The sequence below is a fragment of the Eumetopias jubatus genome, unplaced genomic scaffold (genome assembly GCF_037043125.1).
Source record: "Eumetopias jubatus isolate StellerSeaLion01/CBP00866 unplaced genomic scaffold, mEumJub1_p1.0 scaffold_13, whole genome shotgun sequence".
Lineage (NCBI taxonomy): Eukaryota > Metazoa > Chordata > Mammalia > Carnivora > Otariidae > Eumetopias > Eumetopias jubatus.
The window spans coordinates 55,939,188-55,955,016 of NW_028274819.1; the positions used below are offsets into that span (position 1 = coordinate 55,939,188).

Here is a 15,829-nt window from a genome sequence, read left to right on the forward strand (position 1 = left end):
GATAAAAACTGTGTGCAGAGTTAAACATCAAACCTTAGAGGTAGGAAGACTCACCTTTCTTCTAGAAGCCAGCAGGGCCACAGGACCCCGGAAGCTCAAAAAGGACTTTGGATACAATATTACCTAAGGCTGTACTTTGCAATATGGTAGCCACATGTGGCTACTGAATTTCTGAAGAGTGACAACTCCAAAATGAGATGTGCCACAAGTGGAAAATACACACTGAATTTCTGGATATAGCATGGAGAAAAGGAATGTAAAACATTTTTATATTAGGTTAAAGTGTTATTAATGCCACCTGTTTATTTTTCCTTTTTTTTTTTAAAGATTTATTTATTTATTTGAGAGAGCGAGAATGAGAGAGTACGAGAGGGGGGTAGGGTCAGAGGGAGAAGCAGACTCCTCGCTGAGCAGGGAGCCCGATGCGGGACTCGATCCTGGGACTCCAGGATCATGACCTGAGCGGAAGGCAGTCGCTTAACCAACTGAGCCACCCAGGTGCCCTATTTTTCCTTTTTTAATGTGGCTACTGGAAAAGTAAAATTACAGTGTGGCTCACATTTTATTCCTATTGGACAGTGCTTACATAGGGGAAACTGAAGCCCAGAGAGGTAAATGACTTGCCCAAAGAGCTGGTACTGCAACCTGGGTCATCTGACTTCTCATTCAAGGATCTTTCCACCCTAACTGCTTATGGTAGCCAGTCTCCAAGATAGTCCCTAACGATCTTCACTTCCCCTCACCCAGTGCAGTCTCTTCCACATTGACTCAGATTCATCTATTAGGAAATGATAGAAATGACTGTGTAATTTCCAAGGCTGGGTCATAATACCTTGTGGCTTCCACCTTGTCTCCTTCTGGCATCACTTGCTCCAGGGGAACAAGTAGCTCTGTGGAGTGGCCCACATGGTGAGGAATGCAGGCCTCGTCAACAACCAGTACCAACGAAGCAGAGTGAACCATCTTGGAAATGGATCCTCTATGCCCAAACCTTCAGATGACAGCTGATCCAGTGGACATTTTGACTACACCTCATGAGAGATCTCAACCCAAAATCACCCAGCTGGGCTTTTCCCAAACTCTTGACCCACAGAATATGTATGAGATAATGTTTATTGTTTTAAGTCATTAAGTTTTGGGGTGATCTGTTACATAGCAATGAATAGTTAATACACAGCCTTATAAATTTAGAGATCTCATTTAAGGAAAACATACTTCTACCTTTGGCATTTGTACAGTGTGAGAAATTATTCTTGTCTTTTCCTGGGCTCTGGTCTAACTCAGGTTACCTAACTAAAAATAGTTATCAGGCTTGGCAATCCAATGCAAGAAGTCAAGATCTCATTTTATTCTTTAAAGATTCCTTTCCCTTTTATTGCATAAAGCTCCCCACATATCATCCTCACCTGGGCTATCTAGAGATATGATTCCCACAAAATCAAAGGAACTGGAGCCCAGAATTGCCCAATTAAATACATTATTTAGGAGGTAATAAATATTTGAGAACGGATTCTCTATATCTGAGTTTCTCTAAGCTGAGAAAATGGGGTGTGAATAGTAGTGCTAATGTTACATTTACATAGCATGTGTTGCTTTTCATAATGTTTTCACATCTACTGTTTCTGAGGTAGGTGAGAAGATATAAATAAACCAGCAAACATATGGAAACAATGGCTAAGAGGTCATGCTTTGCTCATAGTCTCATGGTGACTGAATGACAGAGCCAAGTCTAGAATCTGGGTTTCAGTGACTCCCAAGTCAGTCTTGGTGCTTTTCAAGCAGGACCTCCCAGCTGTGATAACATGAACACTCTTCAGTTGGAGCTGTCCTCTGAGATCAACGTGCACTTGTAGGTCTCTTTAAAGGCCTCAAGGAAAGGTGGTATTACTTCATCCACAGTGACGTGCCTTTGGAGCTCCTCACTCAGAGAGGTGACACCTGTCCCAACCAACCCGCAGGGGACAATGTGATCAAACCACACAAGGTCTGTAGAACAGTTCAGAGCCAGGCCGTGGGACGTGATGTGCCTTCCACAGCGGACTCCTGCAAGACAAGGAAAAGGGTCTCAGAGTAGATATCCTCCCTCCCCGGGCTTCATGATCTCCCTCAGTGTGATGAAGGAACTGGACTCCATCACTGGTTTTCCAGCTGTTTCTGAGCACCCAAGGGGTTGTGCATAGATCGGGGAAGGGGGACATAGCTGGGGAGGGGTGTGTGGCTCCACAGCTCCTGCACTTATTACAGAGATTCCAGAAAATGTCTTTAATAGAGATTCTGTTATTTTTTTTAAAGATTTTATTTATTTATTTGACACAGAGAGAAATAGCACAAGTAGGCAGAGCAGTAGGCAGAGGGAGGGGGAGAAGCAAGCTCTCCGCTGAGCAGGGAGCCTGATGTGGGGCTCGATCCCAGGACCCTGGCATCATGACCTGAGCCGAAGGCAGCCGCTTAACCGACTGAGCCACCCCGGCGCTCCGAGATTCTGTTGCTTTAAAAAAAAAAAGAAAAAGTTTGAAAATTACTATGCTCCATCATTGTCCAGACACTGTGATTCATTGTTAGTAACCTAGCAATTCATTTCTCAAAAATATGAATATTGGATGAGATGACTACTGAGGGCCCTCCTGAGGGCTGTGGATATAAGAGATCAGTGAGAAGGCTTAACACCTCAAACGCAGCGGGTCGTTCTGATTCAAAGCCCGCGCCAGATACACTTCCGCCCAGTCCGAGCTTGCTCTCACCTCCATTGGTCCAGCCCCGCCAAGTCCCGCCCCCCGGACCCGCCTCGGCCCTCCGCACTAACCTATCGCGCAGACCTTGCGCTCCCCAAGCCAGACGCCAGTGTAGGGCGGGGGCCGCGCGCGAGCACCGGACAAGCCCTGGAACTCGCACAGGCGCACGGCGCACGCCTCCAGCGCCGCTACGTGCGTGCGCAGGCGCAGACCCAGGCGTCGCAAGTCTAGGACCGGGTGGCAGAGCAGCTGGCCTGGGCCGTGGAAGGTGGCCAGGCCACCGCGGCCTGTGGTGCGTACCTCGGCGCCCAAGGCCCGCAGTCGCGCCGTCTCCTCCGGCGTCAGGCCGCCGCGCAGCCCGGATGTGTACACGGGCCCCGCGGGCTCGCAGAGCAGGAGCGCGCCCGCCTCAGTGCCTGGCTCGGCCTGTAGCCGCCGCAGCCAGCGCTCCTGCAGGGCCAGCAGCTCGGTGTACGGTATCCGGCTTAGCCGCACCAGCCGTACCGCGGGTAGCCGCATAGCTTCAGCCGGGACGTCTGCGAGGTCCGCCCCCTGCCTTGGCCTGTGGGCGTGACAGGAGGGGCGGGGACTCGGAGGCACGTCCCCAGCCCCTGCTCCAAAGAGCTGGTCGTAGGCTCTAGAGAGATTGTGAGCCCAAGACCCAGTATCAGGTGTGTCTCTTCCACTCATTCATTTCAACAGCCAGTAGGCGTTTGATACAGTGGTGCACCGTGTATGGGGAAAAGAGTCTGTCCTGGGAAGCTTACAGTCTTACTGCAGACAATAAGCCAAGTGTTAAAGCATTAAATAAGGTTACTTCACATACGGCTAACTGCTAGGAAAAGAACATAAAATAAGGTAATGTGTGTCCTGGTGGAATTACCCGAGGAAGAGAGCGAAAAGGAGGTGAACGTGCAGAAATATGGCGGGGAGCTGTAAGAGTGATGGAAGCAGGATTCGCAGCGGGAGAAGTTAAACTCAAACAACCGCGGCAGAGGCCTCAGCCTGTCTCAAAGAATGCTCTGAGCCGGGGATGACCTTTAAGAGTTATTTCAAATTAAAGAACAGGGGCCAGAAGTTTTTGTCCTATCACTGAGTAGTGATAGAGGCTCTATCTGTAACTCTCGGCAAGGCTGCTTGCTTCTGTGGAAGGCAATACCCAGAGAATTAGGAGCCATAAACCAGCCTACTCCCAGAAGCTGGGGGAATGACGCTAGGTCCTGAGGGTGGATCTGGACCACAGTATCCATTATGTTGTGTTGGATTGTCATTCAAAGAAATCTGAACTCATTCAATAAACTTATCACTGAGTACCAACTATGTGTTGTTAGGCCTATTTCTAGGGGAAGAGGTTGCATAAGGCTATCCCACCCCTGTAGTTCTAATAGCATAAAGAACCCAGTTATTATGTCCTCAATCTGTCCTCTCAATCTATCTTCCAAGCTAAAGGTAAGGATTGTTCAATTGAAAAGAAAGAAAAACAAAAATAAGAAAGCAGGAAAGTGTAGACAATAATGCAACAAATTACTGTTTACTCACCATCCAGCCTTGTCAAAATTTAATATTTTACTCTTTTTGCTTAGGTCTTTTTTAATTATAGAAACTAATTAACTTCACTCCCTTAGGTGTCTGAAAGACATTTCCTAATATAGACATCATAAAAATCTTAAGCAAATATTAGCAAGTTGAATCCAGCAATGTACAAAAGGATTAATACATCATGATGAAGTAATGTTTATCCCAGGAATGCAAGGTTGGTTTAACATTATAAAATCAAACAATATAATTTGAAAAACCACATGATTATTTTCAGTAGGTGCAAAAAAAAGCAGTTGGCAAAAATCACCTATCCTGACTAAAACTCCCGGCAAACTGGAGAAAACTAGGAAGAGAAGAGAAATTCCCCAGTCTGATGAAGGGTATTGTATCAATCAGGATTCAGACAAGAGAGAAACCACAAAGGTAACATCTTAATTAATTTTTTTATTTTGAGAAAATTATAGATTCACATGCAGTTGTGAGGAATAATACAGAGAGATCTTGTGTACGCTTTACCCAGTTTTCCCTAATGGTAATGTCTTGCCAGTGTCACAGGATATTGACATTAATATAGTCAGGATACAGAACATTTCCATAAGCACAAGGATCCATCATGTTCTTCTTCTTCTTCTTTTTTCTTTTTTTAAAGATTTTATTTATTTATTTGACAGAGAGAGAGAGACAGCCAAAGAGGGAACACAAGCAGGGGTAGTAGGAGAGGAAGAAGCAGGCTTCCTGCCAAGCAGGGATCCTAACGTGGGGCTCGATCCCAGGACCCTGGGATCATGACCCGAGCCGAAGGCAGATGCTTAATGACTGAGCCACCCAGGCGCCCCTCCATCATGTTCTTCTTTTATATCTATACTGCTATTTAACTCTTGGCAAACACAAATCTGTGTTATATAAATGGAATGACACAATATGTAAACTTTTGGAATTTACTTTTTTTTTTCAGCATAATTTTCTGGAGACTCATCCAGGTTGTTGCATGTAACAATAGTTCATTTCTTTTTATTGATGTGTAGTGTTCCATGGTAGGGATGTACCACATTTTGTTTATCCATTCTCCCACTGAAAAACAGCTAGGTTCTTTCCAGTTTTCAGATATCCTGAATAAAACTGCTTACAAATATTTGTGTACAGGGTTTTTCTGTGTGAACATAAGTTTTCATTTATCTGGAATAAATGCTGACAAGTACAATTGCTAGGTCATATGGTGCTTGCATGTTTAGTTTTTTAAAAAAATTGCCATCCTGCTCTCCAGAGTAGTTGTCCATTTCGTATTCCCACCAGCAATATATCTATGAGTGATCTAATTTCTCTGCATCCTTGACAACATTTGGCATTGTCACCATTTTTTTTTAGACATTCTAGTAGTAGTAGAGTCACATTTTGTTGTGACTTTAACTTGTATTTCCCTAATGGCTAATGATGTTGAACATTCTTCATGTGCTTATTTTCAACCTGAATATCCTCTTCAGTGAAATGTCTGTTCATGTATTTTGCCTATTTTCTAATTGTGATGTTTTAATGTTCAGTTTTTAGAATTCTTTATATATTCTCAGATACATGATTTGTAAATAGTTCCAGGCACTCTGTGGCTTGTATTTTCATCCTTTTAACAAGGTCTTTTGAAGAGCAAATGTTTGTAATTGTGATAAAGTCCAATTTATCTGCTTTTCCTTTCATGGATCATGCTTTTGGTCTAAGAAGTCTTTGCCTAGCCCTACATTCTGAGGAGTTTCTCCTGTGTTTCCCCTATGTTTTGAAACTTTGGTCATGTTTTTTTTAGTTTTTTGGAGGGGAGGGTTGTTTTTTGTTTTTGGTTTGGTTTGGTTTGGTTTGCTTGTTTGTTTTTTTGCCTATGGATGTCCTATTGCTCCAGCACCTTTTGTTCAAAAGCCTGTGTTTCCTTCATTTAATTGCTTTTACATCTTTGTCAAAAACCAGTTGGGCATAAATCCCTAGCAGATACCAAGAGCATTTTTCACAGAACTAGAACAAATAATCCTATGGATTATGAATAATCCTATGAATGTATGAAACTACAAAACACTCCAAATAGCCAAAGCAATCTTGAAAAAGAAGAACAAAACTGGAGGTATCACAGTATCAGATTTCAAGATATACTACAAAGCTGTAGTAATCAAACCAGTATGGAAATGGCACAAAAATAGACACATAGATCAATAGAACAGAATAGAAAACCCAGAAATAAACCCATGGTTATATGGACAATTAATCTATGAAAAGGAGACAAGAACATGCAATGGGAAAAAGTCTCTTCAACAAATGGTGTTGGCAAACTAGACAACTACATGCAAAAGAATGAAACTGCACCACTTTATTACACTGTACACACAAATAAACTCAAAATATATTAAAGACCTAAATGTGAGACCTGAAACCATAAAATTCCAAGAAGAAAATATAGGCAGTAATCTCTTTGACATCAGCTGTAGAAACATTTTTCTAGATATGTCTCCTGAGGCAAGGGAAACAAAAACAAAAATAAACTATTGGGACTACAGCAAAATAAAAAGATTTTGCACAGTGAAGGAGACCATCAACAAAACAAAACAAAAAACCCACTGAATGGGAGAAGATAATTGCAAATTATATATCCAATAAGGGGTAAATAGGGGCACCTTGGTGGCTCAGTCGGTTAAGCGTCTGCCTTCGGCTCAGGTCATGATCCCAGGGTCCTTGGATCGAGCCCCACATTGGGCTTCTTGCTCGGTGGGGAGTCTGCTTCGCCCTCTTCCTCTGCCTGCTGCTCCCCCTGCTTGTGCTCTCTCTTTCTCTCTCTGGCAAATAAATAGAATCTTAAAAAAAAAAACACAAAACAAACAAACAAAAAAACCTAAGCTCCAATAATCCTATAAAAAAATAAAATAAGGGGTAAATACCCAAAATATACAAAGAACTTACACAATTCAACACGAGAAGAACACAGGTAATCCAATTAAACATGGGCAGAGAACATGAACAGACATTTTTCTAAAGACATACAGATGGCCAACAGACACATGAAAACATGTTCAACATCACTAATTATCAGGGAACTGCAAATCAAAACCACAATGAGGTATCACCTCACACCTGTCAGAATGGCTAATATCAAAAACACAAGAAGTGTGTTCACAACACAAGTGTTGACGAGGATATGGAGAAAAAGGAACCCTCTTGCACTGTTGATGCGACTGCAAACTGGTGCAGCCACTGTGGAAAATAGTATGGAGGTTCCTCAAAAACTTTAAAAAATAGAATTACCCTATGATCCAGTAATTCCACTACTGGGTATTTACCCAAAGAAAATGAAAATAGTAATTCAAAAAGATATATGCAGGTGTGCCTGGGTAGCTGAGTTGGTTAAGCGTCTGCCTTTGGCTCAGGTCATGATCCCAGAGTCCTGGGATCGAGCCCCATGTCAGACTCTCTGCTCAGCAGGAAGTCTGTTTCTCCTGCTCCCTCCACCCACTTGTGCACTCTTGCTCTCTCTGTGCACTCTCGCTCTCAAATAAAATAAAATCTGAAAAAAAAAAGATGCATTATTTACAATAGTCAAGATATGGAAACAATCCAAGTGTCCACTGATAGATGGACAAAGAAGATGTATATGTATACAATGGAATATTACTCAGCTATAAAAATAAGAATGAAGTCTTGTCATTTGCAACCACATGGATGGATCTAGAGGGTACAATGCTAAGTGAAATAAGTCAGTCAGAGAAAGACAAGTATCATATAATTTTACTCATATGTGGAATTTAAGAACAAAACAAATAAAAAGACAAACCAAAAAGCAGACTCTTAACTATAGAGAGCAAACCGATGATTACTAGAAGGGAGGTGGGAGGGGGAATGTGTGAAACAAGTCAAGGGGACTAAGAGTACAGTTATTATGATGAGCACCGAGTAATGTACAGAACTGTTGAATCACTATATTGTACATCTGAAACTAATATAACACTGTATGTTAATTATACTGTTAAAAAATAAATAAAAAATTTAAAAGTTATTTTAATGATCATGTTTTATTTACCTCAGTCATTATAATAAAGACTGTTTTATGCAAAAAAAAAAAAACCCACAAAAACCAGTTGGACATATTTGTATGGGCTGATTTTAGGGTTCTCTTCCATTGATCTATGTGTCTTCACACCAATACCATTTATTCCTGATTGCTGTAACTCTATAATAAGTCTTAAAATCAATTATTCCCATTCCTCCCACTCTATTCTTCTATTTTCCGAAATTGTTTTAGTTATTCTAAATTGTCTTAGGTTTTTGCCTTTCCATGTAAACTTCAAAATAATCTTGTCTAGGGGGCACCTGGCTGGCTCAGCTGGTAGAGCATGTGACTTTTGATCTCAGGGTCATGAGTTCAAGCCCCACATTGGGTGTGAGCCTATTTAAAAATTTTTAAAAATTAAAAATATTTAACAAAAGAATAACCTTGTCTATATCTAAAAAAATCTTGATGGAATTTTGATAAGAATTGCATTGAACCTGTATATCAATTTGGGAAGAATCAACATATTTGCTGTATTGGGTCTTCCAGTCCATGAACATGGTTATATCTCACCATTTACTTATATCTTCTTTGACTCCTTTCATCAGCATTTTGTAGTTTTCAGCATACAAATCTATACAGGTTTTGTTAGATTTATACTGAAATATTTATCTTTTTTGAGTGATTCTAAATGATACTGTATTTTTAATTTCTGGATCCATGTGTTTATTGCAAATATATAGAAATGCAACTGATTTTTGCATCCTGCAAGATACTTTGCTGAACTCACTTATTAGCCCTAAGAATTTTTTTGTAGATTCCTTATGATTTTCTATGTAGATAATCTTGTCATCTGCAAAAGGGACAGTTCTATTTTCTTCCTTTCTGATTGGGTATGCATTTAATTTCTTTGTTTTGCCTTATTGTACTGAACAGAACTTCCAGTACTATGTCGAATAAGAGTAGTAAGAGCAGATTTCCTTGTCTTTTTCCAGTCTTAGGGGAAGAGCATTTAGTCTTTCACTGTCAAATGAACTGTTAGTTGTAGGCTTATTATAGATGATCTTTATTAGGTTGAGAAAGTTCCCCTCTATTCCTGTTTTCCTGAGAGTTTTTATCATGAAGGGTGTTGAATCTTGTCAAAAGCATTTTTGGTGGGGGCAATGATTATATGATCATGGGATTTTTTTCTTTAACCTGTTAATGCGGTAGATTACATTGATCATTGATTTATCTTTGCATGTTGACTAGCCTTGCATACCTGGAATAAATCCTACTTGGTTATGGTGTATAATTCTTTTTATACATTGTTGTATTTGGTTTGCTAATATTTTGTTGAGGATTTTTGCATCTAAGTTTATGAGAGATATTGGTCTAAAGTTTTCTCTTTTTTGTGCTTCTTTTGTTTTGGTATAAAGTAATACTAGATTCATAAAATAAATCATGAAGTGTTTTTCCTTTTCTGTTTTCTGGAAGAGATTATGTAGATAGTCTGCATTCTTCTTTAAACATTTGGTAGAATCTCTGAAACCATCTGGGTCTGGAGATTTCTTTTGGGGAGTTTTAAAATTACAAATTCAATTTTATTAATAGTTACAGATCTATTAAAATTATTTCAAAAATAAATAAAAATTATCTATTCCATATGGGTGAGTTGTAGTAGTTTGTGTTTTTCAAGGAATTGGTCCATTTCATCTAAGTTGTCAAATTATGTGTGTAGAATTGTAGTATTCACTTATTATCCTGTGGATACTTACATGGTCTGTAGTGATGTCCATTTTGTCATTCCTGGTGCTGGTAATTTGTGTTCTCTCTCTCTTTTGTTTGTTAAGTCTTGTTAGAGATTTGTCAATTTTATTAATCTTTTCAATGAACTGGTTCTTTGTTTCATTGTTTTCATTGTTTTTGTTTCTAACTTCATTGATTTCTGCTCTTTGTTATTCCCTCTTTCTGCTGGCTTTGGGTTTATTTTGTTCTTTTCCAAATGATTTCTATGTGGAAGTTTGGATAATTGATTTTAGATTTTTTCCTCTTTTCTAGTGTATGGATTTAGTGCTACAAATTTTTCCCTCTCAGTGTGACTTTGGCTGTATCCCACAAAGTTTGATATATTGTATGATCATTTTCATTCAGTTCAATGTATCTTTTTTATTTCCTTTGAGTCTTCCTCTTTGACCCATGGATTATTTCTAAGTATGTTATATTCCTTTTATCTTTCTGTTACTGATTTCTAGTTTGAGTCCACTGTGGACAGAGAACATACTATATGATTCCAATTATTTAAAAAAAATTTTTTAAAGGCCTTAGCATGTGGTCTATCTTGGTATATGTTCTGTGGGCAGCTTAAAAAAAATGTACATTCTGCTGTTGTTGGGTGCAGTATTTTTTTAAATTTTATTTTATTATGTTATGTTAATCACCATATATTACATTATTTGTTTTTGATGTAGTGTTCCATGATTCATTGTTTGCATATAACACCCAGTGCTCCATGCATTACATGCCCTCCTTAATACCCATCACTGAGCCAACACATCCCCCCACCCCCTCCCCTCTAAAACCCTCAGTTGGTTTCTCAGAGTCCATAGTCTCTCATGATTCATCTCCCCCTCCGATTTCCCCCCCTTCATTTTTCCCTTCTTACTATCTTCTTCTTCTTCTTCTTTTTCTAAACATATAATGTATTATTTGTTTCAGAGGTACAGGTCTGTGATTCATCATCTTACACAATTCACAGCGCTCACCATAGCACATACCCTCCTCAATGTCCATCACCCAGCCACCCCATCCCTCCCACCCGCCACCACTCCAGCAACCCTCAGTTTGTTTCCTGAGATTAAGAGTCTCTTACGGTTTGTCTCCCTCTCTGGTTTCATCTTGTTTCATTTTTCCCTCCCTTCCCCTATGATCCTCTGTCTTGTTTCTCAAACTCTTCATATCAGTGAGATCATATGATTATTGTCTTTCTCTGATTGACTTATTTCACTTAGCATGATACCCTCTAGTTCCATCCATGTCGTTGCAAATGGCAAGATTTCGGTTTTTTTGATGGCTGCATAATATTACATTGTATATGTATATACCACATCTTCTTTATCCATTCATCTGTTGATGGACATCTTGGCTCTTTCCATAGTTTGGCTATTGTGGACATTGCTGCTATTAACATTGGGGGTGCATGTGCCCCCTCGGATCACTACATTTGTATCTTTGGGGTAAATACCCAGTAGTGCAATTCCTGGGTCATAGGGTAGCTCTATTTTCAACTTTTTTTTTAAAGATTTTATTTATTTGACAGGAGAGACACAGCGAGAGAGGGAACACAAGCAGGGGGAGTGGGAGAGGGAGAAGAAGGCTTCCCCCTGAGCAGGGAGCCCGATGCGGGGCTCCATCCCGGGACCTCGGGATCACGACCTGAGCCAAAGGCAGATGCCTAATGACTGAGCCACCCAGGAGCCCCTCTATTTTCAACTTTTTGAGGAACCTCCATAGTGTTTTCCAGAGTGGCTGCACCAGCTTGCATTCCCACCAACAGTGTAGGAGAGTTCCCCTTTCTCCGCATTCTCTCCAACATCTGTCATTTCCTGACTTATTAATTTTAGCCATTCTGACTGGTGTGAGGTGGTATCTCATTGAGGTTTTCATTTGTATTTCCCTGATGCAGAGTGATGTTGAACACTTTTTCATGTGTCTGTTGGCCACTTGGACGTCTTCTTTGGAAAAATGTCTGTTCATGTCTTCTGCCCATTTCTTGATTGGTTCATTTGTTCTTTGTGTGTTGAGTTTGATAAGTTCTTTATAGATTTTGGATACTAGCCCTTTATCTGATATGTCATTTGCAAATATCTTCTCCCATTCTTTCAGTTGTCTTTTGGTTTTGTTGACTATTTCCTTTGCTGTGCAAAAGCTTTTTATCTTGATGAAGTCCCAATAGTTCATTTTTGCCCTTGCTTCCCTTGCCTTTGGTGATGTTTCTAGGAAGAAGTTGCTGCAGCTGAGGTCGAAGAGGTTGCTGCCTGTGTTCTCCTCTAGGATTTTGATGGATTCCTGTCTCACATTGAGGTCTTTCATCCATTTTGAGTCTATTTTTGTGTGTGGTGTAAGGAAATGGTCCAGTTTCATTCTTCTGCATGTGGCTGTCACAATTAAATTGAAAAACTAACAATAAGGTGATAAAAATTTACATTTGTAGACATTTGTTTAAATATTTATTGCTTTTCATGTTTTGTATCTTGAATTCTGTAAAAAAAGGGGGGAGAGATGTGGTCCTAAACATTTTGGGGAGCCCTTGAGAAGCTTGTTAGTTCGGTGCTGGGCTTGTGGTGCCTGAAGGATACAAGATATCTGAAGATTATGAAACCACTGAGAGAGGGAAAGTGTGATCTCTGTCAGCCCCAGTCCCTATTCTGGACAAGAGGTTAGGCTTCCAAAGGACTTGGGGCCAGATTCAGTATGCAAGTTGTGGGGCTAAAGGAATATAGACACTTAGACAAACATAGCAACGGATCCTTATGTAGTTGGGGAATAGTCCACAGGGGTGGGGGAGGAGGAAGTGGGAAGGTAGGGGGAAGGGAATAACAACCAGAATGAGGCTCAGGGCCAAGAAATTGGAAAGGGAGACAAAATCACATGGACAGACATATACAATGGTAGGTTTCAGAGCAGATTATAATAGTCATTGTGAGTCATCAGTGACAGTGCTGTTGTTTAAAAATAAGCATAGCGTTTAGATAGCTCCAAGCTCTGAGGGAAAAATAGAGGTTGAATTTCATAAGCCCTGTCCGAGGGTATCTACAGTTCATAAATAAATATGTATGGGATGGGGAAAGTAACTCATGACTCAGCTCTTGGAGAAGATAAGCTCAGTGTTCTAGTCTGTGAAAGGTCCTCGTGGGAATTGGAAGGAGCCCTGGGCTGGGAGGCTGGGATCTGGGTTCATGTTCTGTGTCTATCACTATTTGTTTGAGTATATGAACTCCTTTGGGGAAGGTCATGCATACTTTGATCCCTAGATCTCCAACTACCCTAGTGCCTGGCACACAGTAAGTTCTTAGTGAATATTTGCAGAATGAATGAATGATTTGTTAAATAAACAACTAGTTGTGTGTCCTTGAACTGGGACCTTTTACCAGGGGTCTTGACCATAAACCTAAAAGGAAACAGTGGATCAAGGTAGCCTTAAGGTCCCTAGTGACCCTAGATTTTCAGGACATGAGGACGAATGTTTGACTACCATCACCCTAAAAGGTGAGTATCTCATAGCATGCTGAATCAAACCTAAACTCAACCTATAAGCCTCAGTGCAAAGACTGCCTCTTCCACAATGCCACCCTGGCCCCTCTCTCAACAACTTGTCTGTACCTCTGCGAATATATAATCTGCTTGGGTTATTGTGTGTTGGGTTAGACCACCCTCCCATCCCTGACTTGACCTGTGACTTGATAACACAGAGTAAAGCTAACACTTACCATGTGCTAGGGACTCTAAAAGCTTTAAAATCATCAATGCATTTAATATCTTAACAACCCATAAAGTAGGTACTGTTATTTTCACTGAGACACAAAGTGAATACCTTCCTTACTATTAAGCTGCTAATAAGTGCTGGGGATAAGATTCAAATCTGGGTAATCAGGCTATAGATTCCTTGCCCTTAACCAGGATTCAAATACCCCCATAGCATGCATCTCATAGTTTGGCACATAGGAGGTACTCGGCAAAAATGTTTGTTGAATAAATAAATAAAACAAAACCAATAAACTAAGAAGCTGGGTGTTTGAAGGGCCTACAGTTCCCCTGAGAACCCACCTGCCTACTGAGCCCCAGCTTTTCCTCAGCATATGGGGTTAGTGTGTTATTTCATCTGTCCATTCAGCCTTTATCCATGAATTCAATGAATAGTTACTGTCCTACCCCACCCCACAGTGAGTGCCAGTGATACAAAATGGATTGGCACAGAAGTAGAGATGGGGGTATCCACAGTCAATCCACAGACAATGACATGAGCAACACAAAAGAGGGAACCACACTAACTTTGCCTGGGCAGGGTCAGGGAACACCTCTTAGTCTAGGGGATAAAGTTCAATTTGGGGCTTTAAAAATCTGCTCCAGATCCCTGTTGGACCAGGGTCCTGCCTGATTCCAGTCCATGTAACTGGAGACAGAACAGCCTGTCTTCCCAGCTGCTGGCTGCAATCTTGCCCTGAGAATCCATAGCGCTGTCTGTGGTCTGAATCCTGGTGTTCTTGTTGGCTACTGTGCCCCTAGATTGAGACATACCCCTTTGGACTCTGATTCTGACTATTGATCCTGAATCGTTAGCTCCAGGGTCATGGCCAACCATGGCCTGCTTGCAAGATCCCATCCGCTCCCTCCCTTTCTCAATCGGCAGTGGCCAGGGGCCCAGCACGACCCTAAGCATGTGATGTCATAGACCTGACACCTCTTGGTTCCCTGATCTCTAGTACTGTTGACCCTCTTTTCAGCTTCAAAGGAGTCACAGATAAAACGAAGCAAGGACTCAAGCCAAAGCAGGCCTGTGAGTGCTCTGCCATGCTTGTGTAGACTCTGCTTGTCAGTGCTGTACCAACCTCAGAAATCATTCAGATCTCTGCCCTCCCTGAGGTTCAGGAAAGGCAAGGGACTTACAAAAGAGCATTCAGGGAAAGAAACAAGACTGGAACTTTGGGGTCCTGACTACCAGCCTGGTGTTCCTTCTGTTACACTAGGGGTTCTGAAATCCATTTTTAGTAATGGAGACTTCCTATTGAAATTTTACACAGATCTCCATTATATAAAGCAGAATGCGTCTGCTTCTTGGCCTCTCTCTCCCTGTCTCAGCCTTTAAGTCACTTCTTTTTTTATCATCAGCTCTCAGCAGCGGAGATTGGTCCAGTGAGATCCTAAGCCCATGCATAAACGGCAGCCACCTCCCTCCAGCCTGTTTCCATCTATCTCACCTTCCACGCTACATCCAGACACCTTTCAAAAACCCAGACTTTTCTGTGCCACCCTCCAGTTTAAAAACATCCATTCATCTATTTGGCCAACAATATTTATTAAATGCTTTCATTGTGACAGGCAGCAGTTCAACGAACAAAACAGAGAGTCCCTGCCTGCTTTGGGTGGGTGGGTGAGACAGAAAAACCTGTGGGCAACATACGAGTCACTAAACAGGGTGTGCTGATTGAGAATTAATCAGGAGGATTGCTTGAGGCCAAAGAGCTGCACAGGGGCCCGTCCTGGAGAACCTTAAAAGTCACTAAAGTTATGGGTCTTTATCTTTTTTTTTTTTAAAGATTTTATTTATTTATTTGACAGAGAGAGACAGCGAGAGCAGGAACACAAGCAGGGGGAGTGGGAGAGGGAGAAGCAGGCTTCCCGCTGAGCAGGGAGCCCGATGCGGGACTCGATCCCAGGACCCCGGGATCATGACCTGAGCCGAAGGCAGACGCCCAACGACTGAGCCACCCAGGCGCCCTATGGGTCTTTATCTTAAGAGCAAAGGGAATGCAGTTGAATGGTTTTCAGCAAGATAGCAATTCTG

At 41.4% G+C, this 15,829-nt stretch overlaps 1 protein-coding gene across 2 annotated transcripts; it reads right to left on the reverse strand.

The window, feature by feature from the left end:
* Window positions 1-1,095: 1,095 nt before the first annotated feature.
* LIPT2 (lipoyl(octanoyl) transferase 2) lies at window positions 1,096-3,272 on the reverse strand. 2 transcript variants are annotated; one of them, XM_028115974.1, is made up of 2 exons: window positions 2,804-3,272; window positions 1,096-2,043 (listed from the first exon to the last, which is right to left on the reverse strand). In XM_028115974.1, exons 1-2 carry the CDS (start codon window positions 3,249-3,251, stop codon window positions 1,814-1,816), a joined length of 678 nt encoding a protein of 225 aa, XP_027971775.1. In that variant the 5' UTR covers window positions 3,252-3,272; the 3' UTR covers window positions 1,096-1,813. The 2 variants fall into 2 exon arrangements, with proteins under 2 accessions (XP_027971775.1, XP_087873700.1); XM_088017574.1 differs by lacking the exon at window positions 1,096-2,043 and adding an exon at window positions 2,090-2,488.
* Window positions 3,273-15,829: the final 12,557 nt, after the last annotated feature.

Coding starts and splice junctions, on each gene's coding strand:
- LIPT2 (XM_028115974.1), bottom strand. CDS start 3,251: ATGCGGCTACCCGCGGTACGGCTGGTGCGGCTAAGCCGGATACCGTAC. Junction 2,044..2,803: donor GCGCAAGGTCTGCGCGATAG/GTTAGTGCGGAG, acceptor CTTGTCTTGCAG/GAGTCCGCTGTGGAAGGCAC.